General features: G+C 38.0%; 1 protein-coding gene across 1 annotated transcript in view; it reads left to right on the top strand.

The window, feature by feature from the left end:
- THBS2 (thrombospondin 2) overlaps positions 1-26442 on the top strand; it is a 31518-nt gene extending 5076 nt beyond the window's left edge. The window contains exons 4-21 of the mRNA XM_074144662.1: positions 2214-2410; positions 3213-3353; positions 3591-3687; positions 4816-4986; positions 5847-6023; positions 7317-7490; positions 7933-8060; positions 8167-8319; positions 9381-9599; positions 13722-13829; positions 15652-15811; positions 17281-17399; positions 18019-18253; positions 21263-21490; positions 21940-22211; positions 23174-23271; positions 25601-25740; positions 26435-26442. Of these exons, the coding sequence (XP_074000763.1) occupies positions 2214-2410; positions 3213-3353; positions 3591-3687; positions 4816-4986; positions 5847-6023; positions 7317-7490; positions 7933-8060; positions 8167-8319; positions 9381-9599; positions 13722-13829; positions 15652-15811; positions 17281-17399; positions 18019-18253; positions 21263-21490; positions 21940-22211; positions 23174-23271; positions 25601-25740; positions 26435-26442 (2825 nt within the window). The remainder of the gene's footprint in view (positions 1-2213; positions 2411-3212; positions 3354-3590; positions 3688-4815; positions 4987-5846; positions 6024-7316; positions 7491-7932; positions 8061-8166; positions 8320-9380; positions 9600-13721; positions 13830-15651; positions 15812-17280; positions 17400-18018; positions 18254-21262; positions 21491-21939; positions 22212-23173; positions 23272-25600; positions 25741-26434) is intronic.
- The last annotated feature ends 289 nt before the right edge of the window (positions 26443-26731 follow it).

The raw sequence follows: 26731 nt of genomic DNA, 5'->3' as shown, positions 1-26731 counted from the left end.
ATTACTTGTGCAACAACAGAAGAGGGCTAATGGCACACTGTGGCTTGAGGCCATCAAAATTACTTGAGAGGCTTGCTGATGCATGGTTGATTTTCTGGCATTGCCTATCCAGTTGAAAAGCCATGGGGATATGCTGCTGACCACAAGGTAGAAAAATATTTTCCCATTTTGATGGCTCACCTGTTGAGCTGGGGTAGACACTAAGATGCCAAATTTACATGTGAGAGTCCCACATGGCAAATGTTAGCAGCGAAGTGCCCTCAGCTCCGAGGACACAGGACTGTGTCTTTCTACTGCATCTTTAATCCTAGTATGAGAATGTGAGGCATGGTGAAATGGTAGCTTGGGATTGCTGTTGGGTTGAGGGTAGGAAAGTATCTCTGTAGTGTGGTGGCTGCAAATACTTTAGGCCGGACTTACACACAGCGCAGGGTATGAGAGATGACAAAAACATGCCTAAATAGGCACATCAATAAAATCCCTTCTTCAGCTAGATCAACAGAATGACATTTGCATATGTGAAAGGATGCACATTCTGCTCTTCTGGTTTCTCATTTTAAAGATAATCATGTGGCCCTTAGGAAATTAGCAGGAAGCCAGCGGCAGAGAACTGATTTCCCAATGATCCCCCAGCATCTTCTTTCAGTTGCTGCCAAGTATCAGTAGGAAGTGTGGATTTAGTTCTTCTAACATAGTTTTGGTTTATGTTTCCTGCTGAGATTGCAGCTTTATTAATGTCCTCAGAATGTTCCGGTCAAGGCACACTCCATGTTGGCTTGAAAAATATGAAATTAATGACCTGAGAAGTGCTATGGGGGAATCTGAGAAACCTAGTCTTTCAATGCGGTAGGAAAATTGCATTCTTTCCAGGGAATCAAAAAGAAGCTGAAGTCAACAGTTATGACAGAGTTCTGATCTGCTATGTATGTGGTATATTGGTTTTCTCCCATCCTGTAAGTGAAGCTGGATAATTACTTCAACTCTGGAATACTGTGAACAATTTATTGTAGACCTTGGCTAGTGGCAGATACTTCATAGCTAAGTGAAAGGCACATCAAGCCAATCACTTTAAGTATGGTTGAGAAGTAATTATTTAATGTCATCTTATGGGTTGGTTCTTTGTTTTTATTTTTATTTTTAGCCTTCTAAACGAATGACAAATACTACTGCTCCCATTTTCATTGCTTGTACAATTAAATATAACACTTTACATTGGATAATCAAGCATCAGATCAAGCCCTCAAAATTTATAAAGCATTGCCACCTTCTGTGACTCATCAACACTGATAGTATTGGGGTGTTTTGAAGCATATGTTTTATAGCTCACATTCTTGTGCTGATTTTTTCTTTTTAACTTGCTATATTCTTAGCTTCTCTTTGGTTGGTAACCTTGAGTCATTATAATGTTACTAAGTCTGGTAAACAAGTCTTTATCAAGAGCTAGAGCAGCATGGATAGATATAGTATAGCTGATACCAAAGTTGAATGTACCATTGAGTCCTTAGAGGAAGCTTCCATGGAATCCATGAGATATTTACCTGGTGGAGATTTAAATGCTTAACAGAATGCAGACCGTTTTATTTAATTATCTTAGTTCTTTTTTTGTTAAGTCCTGCTGATACTTTCTGTTATATTCCTTCCCAAGAACTTGCTATAGACAGGTCTTTTAAACTGATAGAATGTGTCCAATTCTCCCTGTATTGTGCATATGAAGTTGTGTTTTAATTATGGTCTGCCGGATCAAGGAGTGTTCGGAGTGATAATCAAATATTCAGCCTGATCTTAGCTTGACCTCCATTTCACTTCAGAATTAATCTATCTATCTTTTCCTCTGCATCAAGAAAATGGGATAGCTCATGAAAAAATATGAAAACTTTCATGGCTCTAGTGGATAAAATGGGTTTGCTTTTTTGATAGTGTCCTTTTGTTATGTCTTCTTCATAAATTAATGTGTTGCAGTGCCACAATGTTTTAAAGTTAGGGCCATGTGAGACACATCTTGGGTCTTAATTTTGGAAAGGGAAAGCCTATAATTGGAACCAGCTGACATCTAACCCCTCTCTTTTATTCATGGGTATAATCTAGCATGAAGCTGTGCCAAAATACATGTGTTTAAACCCTACCCATGGGTGCCAATCTGTAATTTCAGCGAAAATCTGTAATCTGTGGAAGAATTCTGTATATGCAGCTCTTTTTTCCTCTTTTGCTACCAGCTGAAGTGAACACCATCAATGAGAGCACTGAAATCCTTCACTTGAGCCCTGCTGTCACAACTGAGTATGTGGGTGAGAAGTCAGAGAAGAAGGCTGAATTCTGTGACCGCTCCTGTGAAGAGCTGGGAACGATGTTCACAGAGCTCACCGGCCTGCGCATCGTAGTGAACAACTTAGCCGATAACCTCCAAAAAGTGGTAGGTACCTGTAAGTCTGAAGAACTGAAAGAAGTCTGTTGTGAGGTACTCTTTCCTTCTTTGTTTTATACCACAGGTGGTTGGAAGTTTCTGCATGTACCTATGCATGCCTGTTGGTATATCTGCATCATGTAGAGACAACCTGCATTTTCAGAGGGACTAGTTAAGTAGTTCTTGAGTATAGCACTTTAATGAAGTCTTGGTTTTCACAGACTGGGTTTAAAAGAACACACACATGCACTCATACACAGAGGAAATCAATCCTCTTAAAGGTACTGCAGGTTTGGAAAGTGAAAGCTAACAAACCTAACGAATCTTGCCTGTATACTGTTGAGGCATTGTTACTACGCTTATACCATTTATGAATATATCAGCAAGTGGCTACACATGATACGTAAACTGTAAGTGAATATATGGGATTTTCATAGTTGACCTAAGAAGGTGACATGTTACTGAAATCTGCCCTTCTTCTTGTTCTGAATAAATTACTTCTTTCTGAAGGAAGTTTATTACTATGCCATATGTCTCGGGACTAAAATCTTCCCATCTAAAGATGAGTTGTATTGTACTGCTAAGAAGAGATTTCCCTTAGTATTGTGTGGCTGTGTTTGTACTATTAGCTGAAGAATTGCTATGCAGTATTGCAGTACCCGAGCTCTTCTACTTTATGTACATAAATATGTAAAAAATACACTTTTTAAGGAAGAATGAAATCCAGTAGTATCTCAGTTTTGCCTTATTTAAAATAATTTGTTTATGAAGTACACATTTTTATTTTTTTTCCATTTGCTTTATCCTCTAGTCTGAAGAGAACCAAATTATGTGGGAATTGATTGGGCCTAACAAAACACTGAAGAACCAGTCAGTTTGCTGGCAGGATGGCCGTGTCTTTGCAGATAATGAAAGCTGGATTGTAGATAGTTGCACCAAATGCACCTGCCAGGTAAGGTTTTGGAAACGTTATTATTCTCTGCAAAAATGGACAGTGGGTTTGCTCCAGATCAGGTCACACTTACTCAGATCTTGGCCTAGACTTACTGATATTCATAAAAAGTAGTCCCCATGTCTATGATATTTAGAACAAATAAAAGAGTTTTCACACATGAAACTTTCCCTAGATGCACACCTTTATTTGCCTCTGTATGTGAGCATGTCAGTAAGTTGATTTCTTTGCCTGTAGGATTCTAAAATTGTGTGCCATCAAATCACCTGCCCAGCAGTCTCCTGTGCCGATCCATCTTTTGTTGAAGGCGAATGCTGTCCAGTCTGCTCTCACTGTGAGTAGTTAGCCGAAGAGAAAAATACTCTTTGGCAATATTTAAAATAGCTACTGCTGTGCTGGAGAGGTCAAAACAAGTAAGAGCTTGAGGCAGGTAAGATCAAATGAAAAACTTATATGTACACAAGGATCATATGAAGTAACTTGGCTGCTTGAAGTTACTTTCTGGAGGAGTTGGTCTCTCTTCAGTGATTATATTGGTTGCTTAGAAGTAAGCTGATAACTTGCCTAGCTGAGGTGGACACTAAAGATTAGATGTGTACTACTCTAAGGCAAGGAGTTGGTTTGCAGTAGCGCTGTGCACTATTGTTTCTTTTCCATACTGCCTGGTTAAAACAGACTAACATAAGTTAGGATGTCTTCTTGTCTCCTTGTGGAGGATGTTGAAGATCCAGATCAAAAGTTTCACACGGTTTGATGCAATAATTAAGTGTGCAAGTTATTTTTCCTCTGTTGTTGTCATGCTGTTACTCTGTTTTATTTCTTCTCTGTCATATATCCTCTTTTGATAGAATGCTTTACTTATGTGGAACAGATTGTCAAGGTTCATTTAAGACATCATTGCAGGCTATGAACTAGATTTTGGAGTGACAATAGTTCCAGTAAGTTCACTAAGTAAGTGACTTCAGTGTGGGTTAGACAGGTCTATTACAGACGAAAGCAGTTACTTAGATGTTCTAAAGAAAAATGCATTGGAATATACTCAGTTTTTTGCGTACTCAAGCATAGAGCATATTAAGATGTGCTCTTGATCACATTCACCATCATGTTGTATTCAGATGTGGGGCCACATCTCATCATACTGACCTAGATTCTGAAGTCAAAGGCAGTTGGAACTCAAGGTTTTGGCTCGGTCCATTCTAGGGATGAGATTATCTTCTTCCTCCAATGGTCAGTGCCTTGTGCAAACACACTACACAGAAGTCCATGAAGATCCAGGATTTTCATTCATGCTAACCTCTCGTTACACTAAACTGTGACCCCTAACTTCAGTGGCAGCTTGGAAAAGCAAAATTAGAAGAAGAAAGGACAAGTCATACGTTCTACAGAGAAGAGAAAATCTTTTGACCAGGATAATAGAGCAATTTTCAATGCTAAGTACTTTTTTGTACCTTTTGCTCTGCAGCTGATGACAGTGAGGAAGGCTGGTCACCATGGTCAGACTGGACAAAGTGCTCAGTTACCTGTGGCTCTGGGACTCAGATGCGTGGGAGGTCGTGTGATGTCACCAGGAGTGCTTGTACAGGACCACACATCCAGACAAGGATGTGCAGCTTTAAGAAATGTGACCATCGCAGTAAGTAACAAAATTTCTTCCTTTTTTTAAAGCTTCTTTGGACTTCTCTAAGTGAAAACAAGCTTAGTCTGAGTTTGGCATGAACACTCACTAGTCAGAACAGTATGTATTTAAACACTCATATATGTGTAGCTAAAGTAGCTATCATTAGATTCTTTGTTATCCCACCTGCCCCTTTAAATATTTCTCTTTTTCCTGACAACTCAATAGATATGTGCATTCTGGGCTCAGCTCTGTTAAACAAAAAGATAGTGGGTTACCTTTTCTTTAACATTATGAACTGGAGTCTCTTGTTTGAAGTCAGTATGGAGACCTGACTCAGTTCATAATCATGATACATGGAATCATGTTTTGATCTACAATTCATTCACGATTATTGGCCCGTTCCATTAGTTTAGTAGTTTTTAGGAATACAGTAACCATAGAAGACTTTTTCAAGATATCAAACTGCTTTTATATTTAAGGCATTTAGAAGGATCATGGTCTGTCTGCAGAACTTCAGTTAATACTGTTGCAGGTAGCTGCTATGTCCAGGCTATTACAGTACCTAAGGCTATTGCTGAAGCTGCTAGATATCCAAATGTGTGTTTCAAACAAATATTTGTTTCACTGGGACAAGTTTGGGTTTTTTTTAGAGTAAAATATCTAACGTGCATGTTAGTCATATGTTTGTCACTGAGATTCTTCAGAAAGCTGTACTTGAGTGTCTGAGCTGGGCTTTGTAAGTGACAGTAGTAGGAAAGAGATGGGACATTCATCAGATGCAATGACAGTCTTACTAGAAAGTTAACTTCACAAGTGAGTTTGTATTACTGCTGCAGGTGAGTTATTTCCTTGAGTTTTGCTCTTTTCTCTGGCAGTACGTCAAGATGGTGGCTGGAGTCACTGGTCTCCCTGGTCTTCCTGTTCCGTTACCTGCGGAATAGGAAATATTACCCGCATCCGCCTCTGCAATTCCCCTATTCCCCAGATGGGTGGGAAAAACTGTGTGGGAAATGGACGTGAAACAGAGAAGTGTGAGAAGGTTCCATGTCCAGGTATGTCTGTGGTCTTGAATCCAAGGTGATGCAATAATAATCCATCTGAACTCCTTCTCTTTATTCAGATCTAAATTACAGTGAATTTCTATGATGGAAAATGTAATTTGTAGCTTAGTAGCACAAAAGTGTGCTCTTAAAATGAAGACAGCAATGCAGTCAGAGGCTTTGGAAATGTAAATTATGACTTGGCTTTAAACATTAAGAGTTTAGGACATTTTCATGTTATAACTTAGTGATTTATCTCTGCATATCAAAAATAGAAACAATGTCTATCTAAAAGGAAGCTGATACTGTACTTGTTAGGAATAGACGTATAGTCCCCCAATAGCCAGGTTTCTTTGAAAGCATGCACACATATTTGACAAATATTCAACACATTTAATTATTGTTATAATTCTTTCTTCCTCATCTATACTTTTTAACCTTTTTAGAGACCATTCATTCCACCCACTTTCACTTTCCTTTCATATAATTTTTCCTTACTTTTTTCCCTTTGTGTATCTTCAGTTCCTCCTCTGTTCAGCCTTTCCTTTCTACTTATGGGATATGAGCTTGAAACTGATGTCAAGCTTCTAACCCAATAGTACTTAAATAGCAATAGACACTTCATCTATTTTTTGATCTACCTGTGCATGTGAAATTAGTGACAGGATTATTCATTTAAGGACACACACTATTGCCCTTATGGTTTTTTGCAGTACTGAGAACAAACAGAGTTTGCTTCAAAGATGTTTGTATACCAAGAAAAGTCAGGATTAATGACAACAGAATCAGTAGCTGTACCAATACAAAATGTGCAGAAGAATAATTGAAGTTATTTATACCGAGTCAAGCAATACTATTGAAGATGCACTGATGCATGGATTACAAACAAAGAATAATAGCTGCGACCTTACTGAGCATACTGTTGCTCATAGAGCTCAGGTTTGGCTGAGCAGAAGTTTGTATCCCGTGGTCACACCCTGCTTTCTGTACAAGATGAAAGCTTAGTAGGGAGCTTTGAAGGCATTGTTCTGATCAACTTAAATGGAAATACACCATGCCAGTGGGCAAAACGTGTTGTTTTAATTATTGGCCAAAAAATGCCCATAAAAAATAAATATTTTTTTGTTTGTTTGTTTCTGAAATACTCTTATCTCAGTGTAAGGCTTTGCCAGTGTCTTTCCTCCTATGTGCATAGTGAGAAACTGTCTCCAGTCAGGAATCTGAAGAAAGGGTTGTTGTCATTGGCACCAGATGTTGTCCCCAGTATATTGCCCGTGATACTCTTCTCTCTTCTGCATATCCTAGTCAACGGCCAGTGGGGTCCTTGGTCTCCATGGTCTGCCTGCACTGTAACCTGTGGAGGAGGAATTCGTGAGAGATCTCGACTCTGTAACAGTCCAGAGCCACAGTATGGAGGAAAGCCATGTGTGGGAGATACCAAGCAACATGATATGTGCAATAAGAAAGATTGCCCAATTGGTTGGTATTTAGTCATTCTTTATTCAGTCTGAATAATTATTATTGCTGTTGTTTATTTAATAAATAATTATGAATTGACACTACAAAAATCTACTAATTATACCTTTTTTCAGGAAAGCACATTTAACTATTTTGGGTACTGTTAGATCAGTGGGATTTTATATATATTCTTAATACTTCTCCTGACCAAGGATGCATTTCTTAAACAAGGCTTCCATATGCTGTAATGCATTCAATTGGATGTAGCAATCTGTAGTATTTTCATATTAAATCCATAGTATATTAAATGCATTTTATAACCCTAATTCTAAGGGTTTTCATAAGAGTCTGTTGCATCAGATGTGACTTAAGCTAATGAACAGAGTATACCTGTTTCTTAAATGAAGTGTTACATGCCTTTTATGCTTCTAACTTAACTTACACTTTTATATGGCTTTGCCAGATGGGTGTTTGTCAAATCCTTGCTTTCCTGGAGCAGAATGCAACAGTTACCCAGATGGGTCTTGGTCATGTGGGCCATGCCCAGCAGGTTATCTTGGCAATGGTACCGCCTGTGAGGATCTTGATGAGGTATTGACTTTGTTTCCATTAACATCAGGAAATCACTGTGAAATTTTTGTTATTTGGGAATTGCACAGCCATCTAATTGGTTTCTTCTTTCTTTCATTTCCTGCAGTGTATAGCTGTGTCAGATGTTTGCTTTAAGGTGAATCAGGTCCATCGCTGTGTGAACACAAATCCAGGTTTCCACTGCTTGCCATGTCCTCCACGCTATAAAGGAAGTCAGCCCTATGGCGTAGGGCTGGAAGCTGCCAAGACAGAGAAGCAAGTAAGTGATGTCAAAGAGAATTTGATGGCTTTGAAACCAAGTAACTTTCACCTGACAATATCTGTGAATGTGATAAACTTGGGTACCAAACAAAGATAACCCGAAATAGATAACTGCTATTCCAGGGTATTTTTGGTTCAAGCACAAAAAAAAAAACCTGAATTTGGGGTTGTTTTTTTTTTAAGGGTTTTATTTTCTCTGGGCATTTGTACAGTTGCACGAAATGAGTGTAAAATGCCAGGAGCAAGCATTCCCCTGCTTTGCACTCCTTTCTCTCAGGTGTTTATGCTTACTCTGGGGGTCAGAAACTGAAGAATCAGGATTGTTCTCTCCATAAATATAAAGCTGTTAATGTGGGCATCATCAGACATATGTCTGACATTCTCACTCCCTAAATTCCATTGGGCCAACACCTATCAATGGTGAAGGACAGAAGGAACTGGAAGTGATATTGAAGACTACTCTTTGATAAACAAGACAAAAATGTTAAAATGGACATCATAGGATGCCTTCTCTTTGTTGCTGTTGATCAATCTGCGGCTAGTTCAACATATGAAGTCTAAATGTAAAACATCTGCCTAAGATTCTCAGATACTGTTAATGAAAATAAGCAAAGTGATAAGAGAAAGGTGACAAAAACTTACTAGAAGGGAATGTGAGAATTCATTAGGGTCTCTTTGATTTAAGACATTAAGATAGTCCTTGCATACTGACAGGCAGAACACTAAAGGAAAGAGGTGACTACATTCTACTTTGTTGCAGTTAATTTCTAGGGATTAATGACATCTGGAAGAAAGTAGATAGAGTTCTGAAAATGTTAATCACTTTAATTGCTTTTTGAATAATGTCCAATTTTTCCTGTGGTTTGTTTTAATTATTTTCATTGTACACATTGTCTGGAGCTTTGAACTGACAGAGCAGTATGACTTAGTAACCACAATTAAAACAAAGTTCCTGTATTTATGCATCTAAACGACTAGTCTGATTTTGACAAAGTTGAGGCACACACAGCTGTCTGTGAAGATCATTTGGTTTCAGTAAGTACACTCTATCTGTTACAGGTCTGTGAACCTGAGAATCCATGCAAGGACAAGACACACAGCTGCCATAAGTCTGCAGAGTGCATCTATCTGGGCCATTTCAGTGATCCTATGTACAAATGTGAATGTAGGACAGGTTATGCTGGAGATGGACGCATCTGTGGTGAGGATTCAGATTTGGATGGCTGGCCTAATAATAACTTGGTCTGTGCTGCTAATGCAACATACCATTGTGTGAAGGTAAGTAAAAAAGGTTGATAAAAATGCCAAACCATAACCAATTTTTCTCTCTTTTTTCCTAAATAGTTGTGAATAACACTTTTCAGCATCAAGCTGGTGGTTCCTTTCTTTAAGCTATGACTGTTACAGCATACTCATTTTCTAGGAGATGCTGTGAAATATGTATTAACACTAGATCCTGTAAGGGATTCTCAAAATGAAGTTCAGAGTCCTCTGCTTTGGATTTCTTCCTACTCAGTGTACACAGAAGGTTGGGATGCTTGTGAATAGAGTTAGCACACTAAGCATGGGTGTGGAGCACACAGCTAGTGAGAACTAAACAGGAATCTTTGGGCACAGGTGAATATGAAATCCTACTTGCAAGGCTTGTAACAAGACACAGCCACATAAGGACTACAGTTCTAAATCCTTTCTTGAATCACCCCTTCCTTTTAAAGAGTTAAGTAGGTCACACTCTCTGAAAGCTGCATTCAGAGCCTGGCGATAAGAACCTAAGAGAGGAATCACAGAATCATAGGCATTGGAAGGGACCTTCAGAGATCATCTAGTCCAACCCCCCTGCCAAAGCAGGTACACCTAGAGCAGGTTGGACAGGAATGCATCCAGGTGGGTTTTGAATATCTCTAGAGAAGGACACTCCACAGCCTCTCTGGGCAGCCTGTTCCAGTGCTCTGTCACCCTCAAAGTAAAGAAGTTTTTACTCATGTTGAGACGGACTTTCCTGTGTTCTAGCTTGTGCTTGTTGCCCCTTCTCCTGTTTCTGGGCACCATCCTCTTGACATGCACCCTTTTGATATTTATAAGCATTGATGAGATCCCCTCTCAGTCTTCTCTTCTCCAGGCTAAACAGACCTGCCTGTCTCTCTGCCTTTCCTCATAAGACAGGTTCTCCATTCCTTTGATCATTTTTGTAGCCCTCCGCTGGACTGCCTGCAGTAGTTCCCTTCTTGAACTTGAGGGGCCAGAACTGGACACAGTACTCCAGTGTCTGTGCGGCCTCACCAGGGCAGAGCAGAATGAATTAGTAATGTAGGCAGAGGAGTTCTCCTTATTGCAAAAGCTCAGTGGGAGAGGATGGCAGTTTCAACCTCTCTTACCCTTCAGAGATGTGGAGTCCCAGCTCTTTCCCTTCTGGGGAGAATGATCTTCCTGCCACCATTGGCTGTAGACATGGCAGGGGACTGTTCTCCACTCTTGCTGCTGCAGCTGTGCCATTGTAGTGAAAAAGGAAACATTACCACACCAAGGAGAAAATAAGTATCAGGGAGCCTGAAAATGATGGTATGTAGGTTTAGCAGTGGGTGCTCACCATGGTATGTTCCCTGGAACCTGGTTCTTGTGCTCATCTGAAGTGTGCTATAAGTTCTCCTTGGCTTCATGGTCTGAAGTTCCTTCCAGTGGAAATTGCTCAAAAGTGGTGAGCACACTTGGGTGTCTCATCCTGATGGAGTTATGCTGCTGGGCAAAACCAGACTGAAAGTTGTTCCAGCTCCACCAGCTTATCAATGGACCAAATACCTGTTGGGGAGTCCTTCACCCCTCAGTTAATTCCCTGGACCACAGTTATGAGTGGTGGCCTCACTGATGGTTGAGTGACAGACACAAAACAGAGGGGCACGCACTGTTTGCAGCAGCAGATTAAGCAACTGGGATGAAGTGAGCTTTACTTGAGCAGAAGGCATAAGCAAGTGTTCAGTTGTAAACACCTACCTTCCCTACTTGCTTTCACTGGGGCGTGTTCTCAAGTATTTTGCTGAATCAGTCATGGCTGCAAGGTCAATGCTTTCTCTCCTGAGGTTTTTGGATATTTTTTTTTCCCCCAGACCTGAAACATTTTGGTTTTTCCTTCTATGTGTTAAAGTGATCTACTTCTAACCTGTCATGAAGTTCTAGCACAGTAACTTCAGATTAAATAATAATGAAAGAAATGCAAAAATTACTTGAGTTCCAGACCACTACAGTGGTTAAAACCCCAAATATGGTTCAAGAAAAGGAAAGTTTGAAATCAGGCTGTTTGAGAGAATCAGAAGTCTCTCAGAAATTGAAGTTGTGAATCTGGCCTTTGTCAGCAGAAGAGTTCTGACCTTGATGGAAATTTGAGCCTCAAATGTTGAAATTCCTCACTGTAGCTGGTGTCTTTTTATTGTGGATCCAGCGAATTCAGCAATTGCAGTTCATATATTCTTTTTTGGTTCCTGTCACCAGAATCTGCAACACGTTGACTCAAGATGTAATGCAAATGATTAGTTTTCATTAAAAACCCAACATACTGAATGCATTCAGAAAAAAAACTGTTTTCAAATGTTGATTCACGGTTTCTATAATACATGTGTTGATCTAATAGACACAAGTACTTCATTTAAGAGGGGGAAAAAAAAAAAAAACAAACAAAAATCACCACAAAACCCCTTAAAAATACCAGGTATTCTCAGGGCCTTATATTCATTACAAAATATCATAGTTGAGAAATCTGATTTTTTTTTTTTTAAAAAAAAAACAAAACAAAGTCTCTTTCCTTAAGCTGATAATGGTTGAAAATTAACTTACTGTCTAAGCAAAGCTGTATGAATAAAGCAAGTAGTTGTAAATAATAAGAATAAAATCTTAGCAATATCTTTTAGTGTAAATTTCTTTTTCATTCACATAAGAGTAGCATATTTTTTTTCCATAAGAATTATCATACCAACACACAACTTTGTCAATAGGTGAACCAAAGAAGCATAGCTTTTAGTGGCCTTGTGCCTCAGGGTTGAGTTCCCAGGTGGAAGATATGATGTCTAAGAAGTCCTCTTTCTAATATCTAAGAGACACTTAGAGTGCACTGTTAGGATATCTCTCCTCTACCTGGCTACCTCTTTTTTCAACCCAAGACCATGAGGTCTCCACCTTACTACTGGATTTGTATGCAATTGGACTCAAATCTATAGAGAATATAGACAGACAGACAAACTTATAGATACAAAGTGATTAAGCAAGCTTTCACTAATTTCTTTCATTGTTTCAAAAAAAATTTTTTGAATCACTGGTAGCCAATGTTGAGCTGGACAGTCAATACCTGATGAACAATACCTGATGAACAATACCTGTTCACAGGGATTTGGTAGAAAGTACCATAAAAATTTTGGAATTACATTGGGGTTTTGATATCTATCACAAATTTTCCAGTTTTCTTTTTCTTAAATTATCTATACTATTAGAACCACTGAGATTGAAAACAGGGCTAGGAATCTTACTGTGATATTAATTTTCTTAGGGTATGTGTTACAAAAAAGATATTTCTGCACTCTATTGGCAGATTCAGTTTTGGGCTGAAGTAGACATGGAATGTGAGGAAAAAGTGAGAGTAACAGTGGTTTCTTAGAGATGTATCTACTCTTAGCCAATGGTAGAATTGCAATCAATTTTTAGCTGATTTTAGTATTTTGAAAAGGAATACATGTGAAAAGTTTGGCAAAATATTTCACTTCTTATTTTTGCAGTGTAACATAAGACTTGCTCATTTGAAATAATCATTCTTTACAAAGTTGTGATACAAAAAAAGAAATACCTTTATTTGCCTTTTACTTTCAAAGCCATGGGAGTGGAAAGGTACTGTTTTGCAGAACACTGTAAAGGCATGTTTTTCAAAATCCTTTCTTACAGTGTTCCCCTTCGTTGCTGTGTGCTACTTCATTCCAGTAACTTTATATATGAACAACTGTTTCTGAAGACCATCTCCTGGCTTGTATCTCTATTTTTCTGGCAACCAAACCTGGTCATTTTATATGTAATCTTCAAACATACATTATAAGTTGTCTATAAAAAGTTGATGTAAGAGTGCATGTGTGTGCATATGGTGTGTTTGTTCTCTGTTAGACAGTTTCATCTAAAACTTAGTGGAAACATCCCTTTAATAGAAGGAGAGCTGGGAAATAGAATGATTTGCAGATGCATTTCACTTTGCAATATGAAAGCAGCAAATGAACTACTATCTTTGGCAGCAAACAAACAGGCACTTTAAAAAGTACTTGTGATGGATTGTTCTTGTTTTATAGCCTCTGTTGTACTATATCTACTCTTCTGCCCAGGCAAGTCATTCTGACATAATGTAAACACAATGTATTGACTATTTCTTTTGGCCAGGATAATTGCCCCCTTCTGCCAAACTCTGGCCAAGAAGACTTCGATAAAGATGGCAAAGGAGATGCCTGTGATGAGGATGATGACAATGACGGTGTCGAAGATGACAAAGTAAGATGCATTTATGTGTCTTCAGTCTGCTTGACCTAAACGTCTGATTTTTAAGGAAAGCCATTACAATAGATGAGAGCTTTATTGCTCAGAGCTTCAGTTGTTATTGTGCACTGCTTGCCCTGAATGATGCCTGGTGCAGAGTAAAGCCATGTTGGGTCAAAGGAGAGTAGCACTTTGCAGATCAAAGAGGCCTGGGGAATGTGGGGCTGAATTGTTTTCCGTATCAGTTTTGGATTCAGTTATGTATATGAAACAGTTTAATGGAAGGTGATATTGGATTTTTTATTTTGTAATAGGAGAATGATAGGTCCATTGTATTTTAAAAGCTATATCTGAAGCATGATGGAAACAAGTTATGATGATATTGACACAGCCAGTATCAAGGGGCAATGACAGGTGGAAAGTACCTAGCCAGATTCATACTTTCCTTCTTTAGATCTGCCCACAAAACTGAAATTCATTTACCTGCAGAGACTAAAAGATAGGCAGTTAATCTGAACCTGTTCTCCCTATATATTCAGCAAAAGGACAGAGGCACTTCCAGAGTGGGATTCATCCTGCCTTTTCTGAACATACTTAGATGAGTGAATTGTTTTTAGGAATTTACAGTTCCTCATTGTTCACTTCAGAGGGAGAATACTGATGCTCTAGAGCTTCAGATGGTTAAAGTTGAGTTAGAACTGTGTTCATGGAGCCTCTACTTAAAATATTTCAAACACCCAAGAATCATCTGGTAAAATAATATGATTTATTATTAAATAAAAGTAAAGTTATTATTAAATAAAAGTAAAGTAAAATTAAATATAAAGTAGCTATATTCCATTTTATGAGCAGTGTAAAATTTTGACTTGCCTCTATCTTGTCCTTGAGTATATAAAACATATTTCTGAGAAATCAAAAATCTTAAGCTAAAAAAATATTTCCTGGTAAATGCTAAAGCAGAGTAAAAAGTAATGTAAAGATTTTTTCTAAATGACCTCCTTTCAGATTCTGTGATGCTGATATAGCCCTCACTCCCACTGCTGTGGTTTGGTTTTGTTCTTCTCTATGTTCCACACTGAGTACTTCCTCATGCCTGTGCAAAAGTCCATTTGTACTTTGGGAATGTATGAAACATAAGAATTCTTGTTCTGGCAGACTTTCAAATTAGTGACTAAACTGAAATGAAGTTTTCAAAATTCCAGTAAAAGGAATGCTCTCAGGGAAAAAATATTTTGGGTCAATGAGAGGATTTCATTTTAACTTTGCTTTTTTGAAACACTTTACATTTTATTATCATAGGCAATATAATACAACACACAATAATAGTCAGTCCTTGATTAAATTGAAAAGTCAAAATATATGCTTTAAAAGTGAGAATATTGATACTAATTTGTTCCAAAAAAATTGGAGTAACAATTCTAGTTTCTTCCAAAAAAATAATATGCAGCTGAAGTTGGCCTGATTTTACAACACAACCTGATTTTTATTATTTTTTTTAAAACACACATACCAGTGATACACTTTTGTTGAAAATATCTGAGTACAGGTCCAATTGCTCTCCTCGTGAGATACATAACACATTTTGCATGCCTTGTACAAAACCATAAAACCAGACTACTCTGTACAAAACCATAAAACCAGTAAGCCAGGCTACTCAGATGCCTTCCTGTTACCACCAAAATCTTCAGTGTAGGTACAGCTTGTCCATTGAAAAACTAGTGGATTAGTATTTTGATTTCTCACCTCTGACCAAGATGAACAGGAAGAGGTGCTGCTTCATAGTGTGTTCTCATGAGTTGTGGTTTATATTCTTAAATCTTCTATTTCTTCTTACTAGGACAATTGCCCTCTTCTGTTCAACCCTCGTCAGTTTGATTACGACAAAGATGAAGTTGGTGACCGCTGTGATAATTGCCCCTATGTGCACAACCCTGCTCAGATTGACACAGATAATAATGGGGAGGGTGACTCATGTGCTGTGGATATTGATGGAGATGGTATGTTTTCAGTTTTGAGAATTAAGGACTGCTTCACAAGTACACTTTGCTTTATGTCCAGTAAGATGAGCTACCTGTTTTTATGCGTAGAATAAAATTGGTTCTAGCTGCTCAAAAATGCAGGCTAAGAGAAGACAGGTTCATCTGTCCTGTGTAGTATAGCTGTCCACAAAGTCCCTAAATTACTACAGAGGATATTATTGAAGAATAAATCACAGCAAGTCTTTTATCAGTGTAATCTTAAAAAGAATTCTTTCCTTCATCTGTGTTCCAAAACAATCAGGGTCTAATATAACACTTCTGTTTACTTTTTTTTTTCCTTTTCAGGGAGGGAAAAGAATATCAGAACATCTGTGCGGTTAAGACAATATCTGTAGGAAATTAATCTGCTTTTCTATGAACACACTGCAAAGCCCACAGTAATCCAAATACACATTTTTTACGTGTCTTAAAATATTATTAAAGGTGTTTATTTCATCTACCAGTACATGCCTATATGACAGAGATTTGATCAGAATTAAGGAGGGGGAAAAGCACTTAAATGTCTTTCCCTACAGCATTTCAAATTTATGAGAATCCAGAAATACTAGAAGTTGAAGAAATCCAGGCATTGGATTTCCTTCATTAATGTTTTAAACTTTTGGATGCTTATCTGACTTGAACTTCTGAACATTTTGAAGTCTTCTTGTCCTTCTGATCATCAGGTTCTCAGTAGTACTTGTAGGAGTCTCGCATTTGAAGAAAAATGTCATATGTATTGGCTTAAAGAGTATGCAAATATCCAGGACCATATAATGTAGGAGAGGGTACTTGTATCCTTTCCAGACAGCTATGCCAACGTATCTTATTTTTTTTTTCTTTTCAACTTACTATAATTTTGAAGGAGATCATCAGTTGTGTAATAAACTGTTCCCCCTCAGGAAACTTTGTTTTGAATATTTGTCATGTTGTACAATAAATGATGCACATGTTCTGGTGAAATGAAATTATTTAGTGGTGAGGCAGCTGAACACTAATGCAGTCGTTCCTATACAAAGCTTCAGAAATTCCACCACGTTATAGTTGTGTGTTCTATGCCATTCCTTAAAGCATCTAGGAAGAAAATCCAAATGAAATGATTTAAAAAGAAAAATACTCCACCCCTTCACCTGTTATTACATGAAAAAGGGTTAAATTTTTAAGACATAATCAGCCCTTACTCTAGTAAAATCCCTTAGTAAAATACATATAGAAGTCTATTGTAGCAAGAAAAGTGGAATTGATACCATAATTTTTCTAATATTAGTCTTTTCACTATTTCATGTTGTAGCAATCAGAAAGTCTATGATACTCTTAAGTTCCTTGCTTATTTACTGGGGGCAACCCCATATCATTCTATGATTCTGTGACTCCTGCAGTTTATGGCTGTCTGTGTTGGATGCTGTATCATTCTGATTTCTTTAATCTTTTTTTTTTTTTTTTCCTCATAGACATTTTTAATGAACGAGATAATTGTCCTTACGTCTATAACACAGACCAGAGCGATACAGATGGTGATGGAGTTGGCGATCAGTGTGATAATTGTCCATTGATGCATAATCCAGACCAGGTAAATGTTAGACATGTTTTCCTTAATGATAATGTCAAAACAAAGGCACAGAAAAGAACATAGGAAAAGCTATCAGTCCCTGTTTGTTGTAGAGCTAAAGAGGTGGATCTGTATTGCTCATTTGCACATCTCGGGCTGTCAGATCTCTTTGTACCAGACGAAAGGGAAGTAGAGTGATGAGGCCTTTAATCCATCTTCAAGGCTTTGGTGAACTGTTTTTATACCCTGTGGCAAGTGAGAACTGCCTCAGGGCTGCATTTGGTAGGCCTGAGTTTGTTGGTCCATGCACAGATAAGTAACATCAAGCATACAGAAGCAATCAGAAAATGTGCTTTCCATGCTGCAACTGCCCTGTGATCTCTAGAAAGAGAGCAATGAAGATCATGGCTGAAAACCCACCCGGAAATGTCTTTGTGACAGATCTTATGCACTGATGGTAGAATAAGTAGCTGTAAGAGTTTGAAGTTACATTTCTGCTTTAAGCATGGTTGTCATCATGAGATCACTTGTCTCCAGAGAACTCCTTGAATAGAAATGTTGAGAAATTAAGTACCAGGCTACCCATATTTTTGTGTTCAGTAAAAATAATAACTTTTTTTGATATATTTTGTTTTGGTAGACTGATGCGGATAATGACCTTGTTGGTGACCAATGTGACAACAATGAGGACATAGATGAAGATGGCCACCAGAACAATCAAGATAACTGCCCTTACATCCCCAATGCTAACCAGGCTGACCATGATAAAGATGGTAAAGGAGATGCCTGTGATCCTGATGATGACAATGATGGTGTCCCAGATGACAGGGACAATTGTCGCCTCAGATACAACCCTGAGCAGGAGGACTCTGATGGTAAGAACAATGTCATATAAATTTCATTTTGTTCTTAATATACAGTTCTGATCTTGGAGTATTAGTATTTGGTGAATAGAAAGACTTCAGATCAAGCTGAGCTGCTTTTGACATTGGAGATACTGTGGACTTCAGTGGAACTGTACTGGCCAGTTTGGTCCAGAGTCAGAGCATTAGGAAACCTCTTTGACATGGGCTCAAAGTGAAATTCAAAGTGAAAGAAATTTGGGAAAATACTCAAATAACTTGAACTTCAGATGTCTTAAAAATACAACAACAAAACTTTCGAAACAAAGCTTTCAAACCAAGCTGTCTTCTGAAAATTAAAATGGAAAAATATGGTCTAGTGCTGTTTTATTTTGAAAAACAGACTATTTCTCCAGGGTTTTTTAAATCTAAAAATTGGTGTTAACTTTTAATTATTTTTTTTTAAAAAAACTCAAAAAACTCTGAGCAGCTTTTCTCAAATTGGCTTTATAGGTAGCTTTAAATATGTCTTGATGATATATATGTCACAGTTTAAGAAATGGATACATAATTTTTCTTTTCTCCAGTTCTGTGGTAAAATGTCTATGGTCACTCTCAGACAGTTCTTCTCTATGTTTGGCAGTATTTCAATAATGCAATAGTGATAGTTTCACAATCATAAATGTAGTTTAGTAAAAATATATATGATCCCTTGAAAACCACTGTAACATGTCTATGAGTAATGGCCCTTGCAATAAATACAGGTGAGCAATTTCTGTTCTGAGTTATACAGCTTGCTGAAGTCATTCCATCTTTATGTTGTTGAAATTGAAAGCAGAATTTAGTACCTACACAATATGGTTTTATGTACATTTAGAAAGATAAAATCCTGAGCCCTGACTGATTTCCTGGTAAGAGAACTGCTTGCAGCAGGAAGTTTCTGGTTGGTAGTCAATAGTAGTTCTTAAATTACTTAACTTTTCAGTCCAATTATATAATGGGAATATCTCTGTACTTGCCAATCTGTGGAATAGCCTTTTAATTTCAGAAATATTCCAGAAAAAAGAGTGCCCCCTATTTGGGGTAGTTCATTAAAGTCAGTTGTTACCTGCATCTTGCAAAAGAGACTACATTTATGTATGGAGTAAGTATTCAGAAAAAGAGTAAATGTAAACAATTTATCCAGATCATCACTGTCATTAGTGGCAGGTCCAGCAGAAATCTTGGAAAAACAATAAATTAATCCAAAAGCTGTTCCCACGCTCTTGAAGATGTGAGCTGCAGCTTATAAAGATGAGGCCCTGGAGAGAGCTGTTGGACATGGTTGGGTAAACAAATGCTTTCTAACTTTCCTTCACAGAGAGTCAGTGTTGTCAACAGCAGCTCAGTACCAAATGAACGTCAGTAGGACTTTCAGTGAATAACTAGATTCTCCCGTGACTCAAGAATTACCTTTTTGATATTGGCAAGGGGAATAAAATTGAAAATTCATTCTCTTTTCTCTAGTAATTACTAAGACAAACAGGTGCAGGAGTGTGCAGCTGGTCAGGACTTGGAGTTCTTCTCCATGGCTGATTGCCAGGGTGGAAAATGGGACCTTTTTACCACATATCTGAACTCCAGAAAGTCTTTAAGATATTAGATGCTTCAGCTTTCTCTAACTACTTTTTTTCTGGCTGTTGCCTAAAACTCGTTCTGTTTTCTCTCTGAAAGCTTCATGCTTGGATAATGCTGTGCTGGTTAGGCATAGTAATGTAGCTTTCCATTTGTGAAGCATCTAGTAGTAGGTCAATAATGAATGAGCTGGGTCATTGCTATTTCCTGTTGCGTTAATTCCCATGTTGTTAGAGTAGTCACAAGCTCTTAAATTAAAAAAAGCAGATGCTCAGCTGTATGAGGATAGAAAGAAATAGATGGTAGTTCTAGTTTTACATTAGTACCCAGTGTAATATCCAGTGGTTTCTGTTGTCAGAGCAATTTGCGAATTTGTTTCTATACTTTTCTGGTCAACTTTTTCTACTTGATTTTTTCAAGTGCTTGTACTGTTGTATGCTACTGAACAACAGTAGCATTGGCAATGATATATTTTTTTTTTTGGATGCCTCCTTTCACTAGGTGCTATTCAAGGCAAGTCACATCTATTGGTTTCCAACAATAGTATGGATAAATTAAGGATTTTTTTTTTTTTTAAATGTTGAGCATAGTAAAAGTTTTAAGCAGAAGCACAACTGTAGCTGAACTGTATGGATGTATTTTTAGGTTCTCTAAAAAACTTAATATTTCCATTCTTCCAAGGGTAGTCCTATTAGACACAGTGCTTCTTTCTTTTTTTCCTACATTTTTCTGAAGCGCCACATTTTCTTTTGTAAGACAAATTGTTCTACCCACAAGTGAAAGAGTGACTGAGCACGTATGCATATTTTACTGCAATACTTTACCATTTTCTTTTGACATAAATATGACATTTCTGCAATCTAAAGCACTTTAAATTGATTGTGGCTGAAGGAATCTTGAGACAGAGATAAGAGTCTGAAAACAAGTTTAATATCTTCAGTTGTATATAAGAATTTAGTAAAGTGCAGGAAGATTAAGATTTTAACACTAATGTTTGAATTCATTTACACTGTGCATAATAAAATGTAGTGGTGTATCCACATCTGGGACAAATCAAAATGAAAATGTAATAGAAACATTGTGAATTACATCAACATAGCAAACTTCCAACTTATCCCACCCTGATTCTAAAGCAGCATATAGACTGGGGCCAGATTGATCACTGTCATAAACCACTGATGGGACAGTTTTATTAGCAGTGATTTTGGCCTTCATCCAAGTTGATGACGACTTCCAGTCATTACCAGCAACAATTCAAATGGACTTTCAGAAAATGAAGCTTTCCTTGGAGTTGCTTGGAGCATTCTTTGAGAAACAAGAGAGTAACATACTCATATCTGTCATAAATTTCTTCCATCAGCAGGAGAGCTGTTAGGAAGGCTGGATAAATTGCTAACACTGGCATTTGTTTATTCATATTTTTTATAGGTGATGGCAGAGGTGATATTTGCAAAGATGACTTTGACAATGACAATGTCCCAGATATTTATGATGTATGCCCTGAAAACAATGCTATCAGTGAAACTGATTTCAGAAAGTTCCAAATGGTCCCCCTGGACCCCAAGGGAACAGCGCAGATTGATCCCAACTGGGTTATTCGCCACCAAGGGAAGGAACTGGTGCAGACTGCCAACTCTGATCCTGGAATAGCCGTAGGTGAGTATCAGATGTCTTTGGAAAAGTAACCAGTGATCTGGTAATAAGGAAAAAAAAAAATTAGACACACCTATTTGGTGCTGCAAGCTTTGGACTGACACATGGGGACAGTGTATATGCCCATATTAAAAACAGTTCAATGCCACTTGCCTTTGACCATTCATCTCATCACTGAATGTAATACACGTAAAATACCCACTGTAATACCCAGTTGAAGAACTTGATATAATACCTGCTGTCTTCAACCCCCTTTGAAAACAACTTATTTCTCTCCAGAAACCTCTATGCAATAGGTAGGCAAGTGTAATAACCTCCTCTCCTACAGGTAAGGAAACTGAAAAAGATAGTTTACTACTCCTGGCAAAACTCAGGATAGAGATGGGACTCTTGGGTGTGAGCAGCCAGACTCAGCATTGTAACTTGATGGTTTGTCTCTTGTTCTCTCCCAGGCTACGATGAGTTCAGCTCTGTTGACTTCAGTGGGACGTTCTATGTTAACACAGACCGTGATGATGACTATGCTGGCTTTGTGTTTGGCTACCAGTCCAGCAGTCGGTTTTATGTTCTGATGTGGAAGCAGGTCACTCAGACCTACTGGGAGGACAAACCCACCAGGGCTTATGGCTATTCTGGTGTGTCGCTCAAAGTAGTGAATTCAACAACTGGTACTGGTGAACACCTAAGAAATGCTCTCTGGCACACAGGAAACACCCCTGGACAGGTGAGAGATTTAAAACTTCAAGCCAACAATGCATGACTAATATTTTAAAAAGAAGGGGGGTGTCTCAAAAAAAATTTCCTTTCACACCTCAATTTTTTGTAGATTTTATCAGCTTTTCTTCAATTCCCATATTACTAATGTCAATAATAACATTTGCATTGTGTTTCAAAGAAAACATTACACATATAAAAAATTATGAATGGGAAAAAGGACATGTATTAAAGGGAAGGTGTGGTATGGTCTAAAGTCAAAGGAGTGAGAAGTCTCAGTTATCCACAAATCCTTTGTGACCTCTGTATTGGCACTTGCTTCTTCAGCATTCCAGCTTGTTTGAATTATACGTGGTTTAGAGTTCAGTAACCAGTGACAGCCAAAGAGAAAAGAAATGAAAACAAAGAGAAAAACTGCTGCTGTTCCAAATAGGGTTGAGCTATGGAAGAAACTTGTGCCTTTTGGAAATTAAGTCACTGGGGCTTTGCATGTGGATAGGAATTTCACACTTCAGAGCTCCTTGCAAGAACAGGACCTTGACTGAGTGTGAGAGATTTCTAGGAGCAGACCACAGGCAGTAACATCTGTGCAAGCTGCAGTCCCTCTGCTTCGGTGGGGACACTGGTACAGATAGGAAACGTAGCATTGACTCTGGCAGTGTGTGTGTGTGTGTGCGCGTGCAAACAGGGACAGGACTTCATAAGGGGAGTCAGATTCAAATGCTGTAATGGTCTTCAGTGACTCCAGCCATGAAACTACAGATGAGTAACTGATCGATAATTTAAGACAAATTTTCATTACTCTCACTCTATAAAAGAGATCGGCTGATGGTACCATCAAATGTTAAACACTATTTTCAGTTTCATGCTCTGCAGCAAGTAAGCTTTGGCTACATGTACAGTTACTATAGTGTATGTACAGTTACTGGAGTACAGTCTGTTTCTAATAAAGCATTTGTATTCCTACTGTAGGTGCGTACTTTGTGGCATGATCCCAAGAACATTGGCTGGAAAGATTATACTGCTTACAGGTGGCATTTGATTCATAGGCCTAAAACAGGATTAATAAAGTAAGAAATGTTCCTGCATCTCTGTATTTTTAGTAGCAAAACTTTTGTCTCTGATATAAGAGCTATATTATCAGTTTCTTTGTTCTGATAATGATGATACTTGTGTGCTACTTCCAAAATTTTGGGGGCATTTTTTTATCTTTAGAGAAAGTTATTTTCCTTTTCAGATGTATTTAATTTAGTCCGGATGGTTCAATGTTTACATCAGCTAAATAGTCTTAAATGAAAGAAAAAAAAAAAAGTTCTTTCTCAATAGCATTTCTGTAAAGGGACAAAAAAATTCCTGAGAAAAACTCAAAGCAAGATTAGAACATGAGATTCCTCCCCAGTCTCTGGAATTTGAATGAATGAAATTAATTAGAAACATCAGAATTGCCACAGGGAAGTAGGCGAACAGCCTGTCTACTTCAGCATCCTGTCCCCCATAGTGGCTTATACAAGATACTGCAGAAGCAGCCATGAGCACATCTGTAATGCACACAACAAGGAGCTATGGCATATGACCTGGAGTCCAGCTGTTTATCTGATGTTCCAAAGAATCAGCATTAACTGTCCATGTCAATTTTATCTTCTACTAACTACTGTAACCGTAAGGGACATTTTTCATGGATCAGAGTCTGACCTTACCCTTAAAGTCTTGTTAGTGCTTATGAGCAGGGAAGTTTCATTTGTCTGTGAAAGACATAGCGTAGACAAATTGGGATAGAATAAGTTATCTGTTGTTTGAAAAGAAAAGAGTTTCTTTATGCCTCAAGGTATTGCAGTGCAAAGCACTGACTGATACAGGTTTAAAGGAAACTTGAGTTTTTCATCCATGTTGCTGTTACCTGTATCTTCCTTTGCAGAATCTACTTAGTGTCAGGCAAAGCATGTTTCAACTGGTATCCCACTAGATTAATCTAGCATGACAAATTCTATGGTCCAGGGCGTTGAATTCCTTCATTCTTTAGGGTGTTTTTATAGAAAATAAATAAATAAAATCAACTATTTCACAAATGTAGTCATAAAAACATTTTATTTGTACAGAAATAGCAATTTAATATTAACATGATTAGATCAGTGTAATTTTTTTGGTGGGATGAATAACTTCTTAAACTCTTCCGTTGTTTTGGACTTTTGAAATTTTGACAATTATGTTAAATAGGGTCACATGAACATGAAAATCTGTCATTCTTTTTGCTGTTCTTTTTACCGTCTATTAAATACTGCTTTCAGGGAGCAGTTTCATACTATTCTTTGGGCACTTTTCAGAAAACAAAACACTTCAAGGTAGAGCAAGTGCTGGACATGCCTTTCTGCCTAAGTAGAAATCTGTCCCTAACTCTTAAGTTGTAGGAAGTTGCTCAAGTGTGTTCACGTGAAGCCATCCTGCTTTGTATAACTAATGTATTGCCAATCGAAGCAGGACAATAATCTCTTTCTCCAGAGACTGTTCTAATTAACCGACTACAGAGTCACTTCTCATTTGACCCTAAGCCATTTAAGAGACTGAGATCCTAAGAACCTTGACTGTCTCAAGGTCTCACATGAGAAGTGGAGAATCCAAGTTCAAGGAACTGCTATCTATCCAATAGAGATGGAAAATGAAAAGTCATCTTTAGAGGTCTTTTGGCTCTGGGGTGAATGCCTAAAATACTACCAAAAAACCACCCAAAACAAGCAAAAAAAACCCAACAAACACCACCACCAAAAAAAAAAACCAAACCCCCAAAAAAGCGCAAAAACCCAAAAGCCCACCCCAAGTTTTCCCTCTTTCCAATTTATTATTAGTCTAGCTGTTCGTGTCTAAATCCTTCCATCTTTCATTAAGCTCTTAAAATGTCTGAAATTGAGATTCAGCATGTCTCAAATTAATGTTTTCTTTGACTCTAAAGGGAGTTCTTCTAATTTCTGATGTTGGCCCTTGCGCCTAAAGATAAATAAATCAGCTGTTCACATAGCTGTAAAGACGACTTCGCTAAGTGATGTGGAGAGGTCCTGTGCTAACCTCTGAGTTCACAGGGACAGGGGCTTATCAATGAATGCTAGTACATCACATAGTTCATTCCAGGAGACATGACTGTTCTAAATAAAGAATCAGGAAATCTTTTGCAGATGGTTTGAATAAAATTACTTATGGAACAGTTCCTCTGCTTCTGATTAATGTGTTATGGCTGCTGGCCAGGTGGGCTTGAGATAGAGATGAGAAGTGAGTCTTACAATGAAGTTGGGTTGTCTGGTGCCTTGTTAAAAATAATTCTGCGTCAGTTCTTGGGAACTTTTACCAGGCCTTAACACTGGACACTGCATTATCCTCCTTGTCTAACTTAAATTATATTCTTCTTTACAGAGTTTTAGTGTATGAAGGGAAACAAGTCATGGTGGATTCCGGACCGATCTATGATACAACCTTTGCTGGTGGACGATTAGGTCTTTTTGTCTTCTCTCAAGAGATGGTCTATTTCTCTGACCTCAAATATGAATGCAGAGGTTAGTTACAGAAAATGTCCGGAAAATGTTGAAGCCTTTTATAACCTGTGGAGCAAGCACGAAATGTGGAAATGAAAAGTATCGTCTAGTTACGGAAAGCAATCCTGTAATATCATAGCATTGAGTAAACCTTGATTTGTTGAAATACCATGAATGCCCTTTGCCCCTATAGTAATCTCAATTTGAATAACAAAACCCAGATGTTTAATACTACCCACCTGGAAAAAATGAGATTGAAATATCTGAGCGAGATACATGCTTAGAATTCTCCTGCACGTCCACTTTCCTTTGTAGGCTATTTCAGTGTCTTCTGTGGGCAGAGAGCTACTTCTGGATAACCCCTCTTTCAAAAGCCGTGAAGAAGACAGCTGATATTTTTAATGAGCATGTCTGTCTATAGTGCCTTATCCAAAATGTATTGAAATACAGAAAATGCTTTCCTGGGTTTTCTCGTATATGACTTTTTATATACATTTAGATACATAGGTGCACATACACATATGTGTGTGTCTCTGTCTATATAGGCAGATACTTATTTATATAAAAATGTCCTTACATTTGTAGGAAAGCACAAAACAGGAAACACAATGCTGCATCCTTATGCTTTATCATGATGGAGCTCTGTTCTTGTGTGGTTGATTTCCTAATCAAATAAAACAACCACAATTAATACCTTTGTTCCCTTTTCTTTCAGATGCTTGAGCAATGGTTGCTGCATTACCAGCAAAGTACTATAAGTGCTATGCAACCTCGACACCTCAGTACATCCTGGTACTCCCAGTTTCTGTTTTTGTGTACCTTCTGTCCTCTGTCCTCGTGCTCCACTCACCAGGTACTTCCCTGCTGCCAGGAGTGCCTCAGCCTTCCCTCCACCCAAGTGCCTTCTCCTAGCCAGGACTAATGAAACCTAAACATGAGCGTTCGACCCACCACTGAAGCAAAAGCAGATTGATACATTAGAACACTTTTGTACAGTGAAAACTTAGCAGAA

The sequence above is a fragment of the Numenius arquata genome, chromosome 2, assembly GCF_964106895.1.
Source record: "Numenius arquata chromosome 2, bNumArq3.hap1.1, whole genome shotgun sequence".
In the NCBI taxonomy this organism is placed as follows: Eukaryota; Metazoa; Chordata; class Aves; order Charadriiformes; family Scolopacidae; genus Numenius; species Numenius arquata.
The sequence above is the reverse complement of the archived record's forward strand: the minus strand, read 5'-3'. Positions and strand labels throughout refer to the sequence as shown.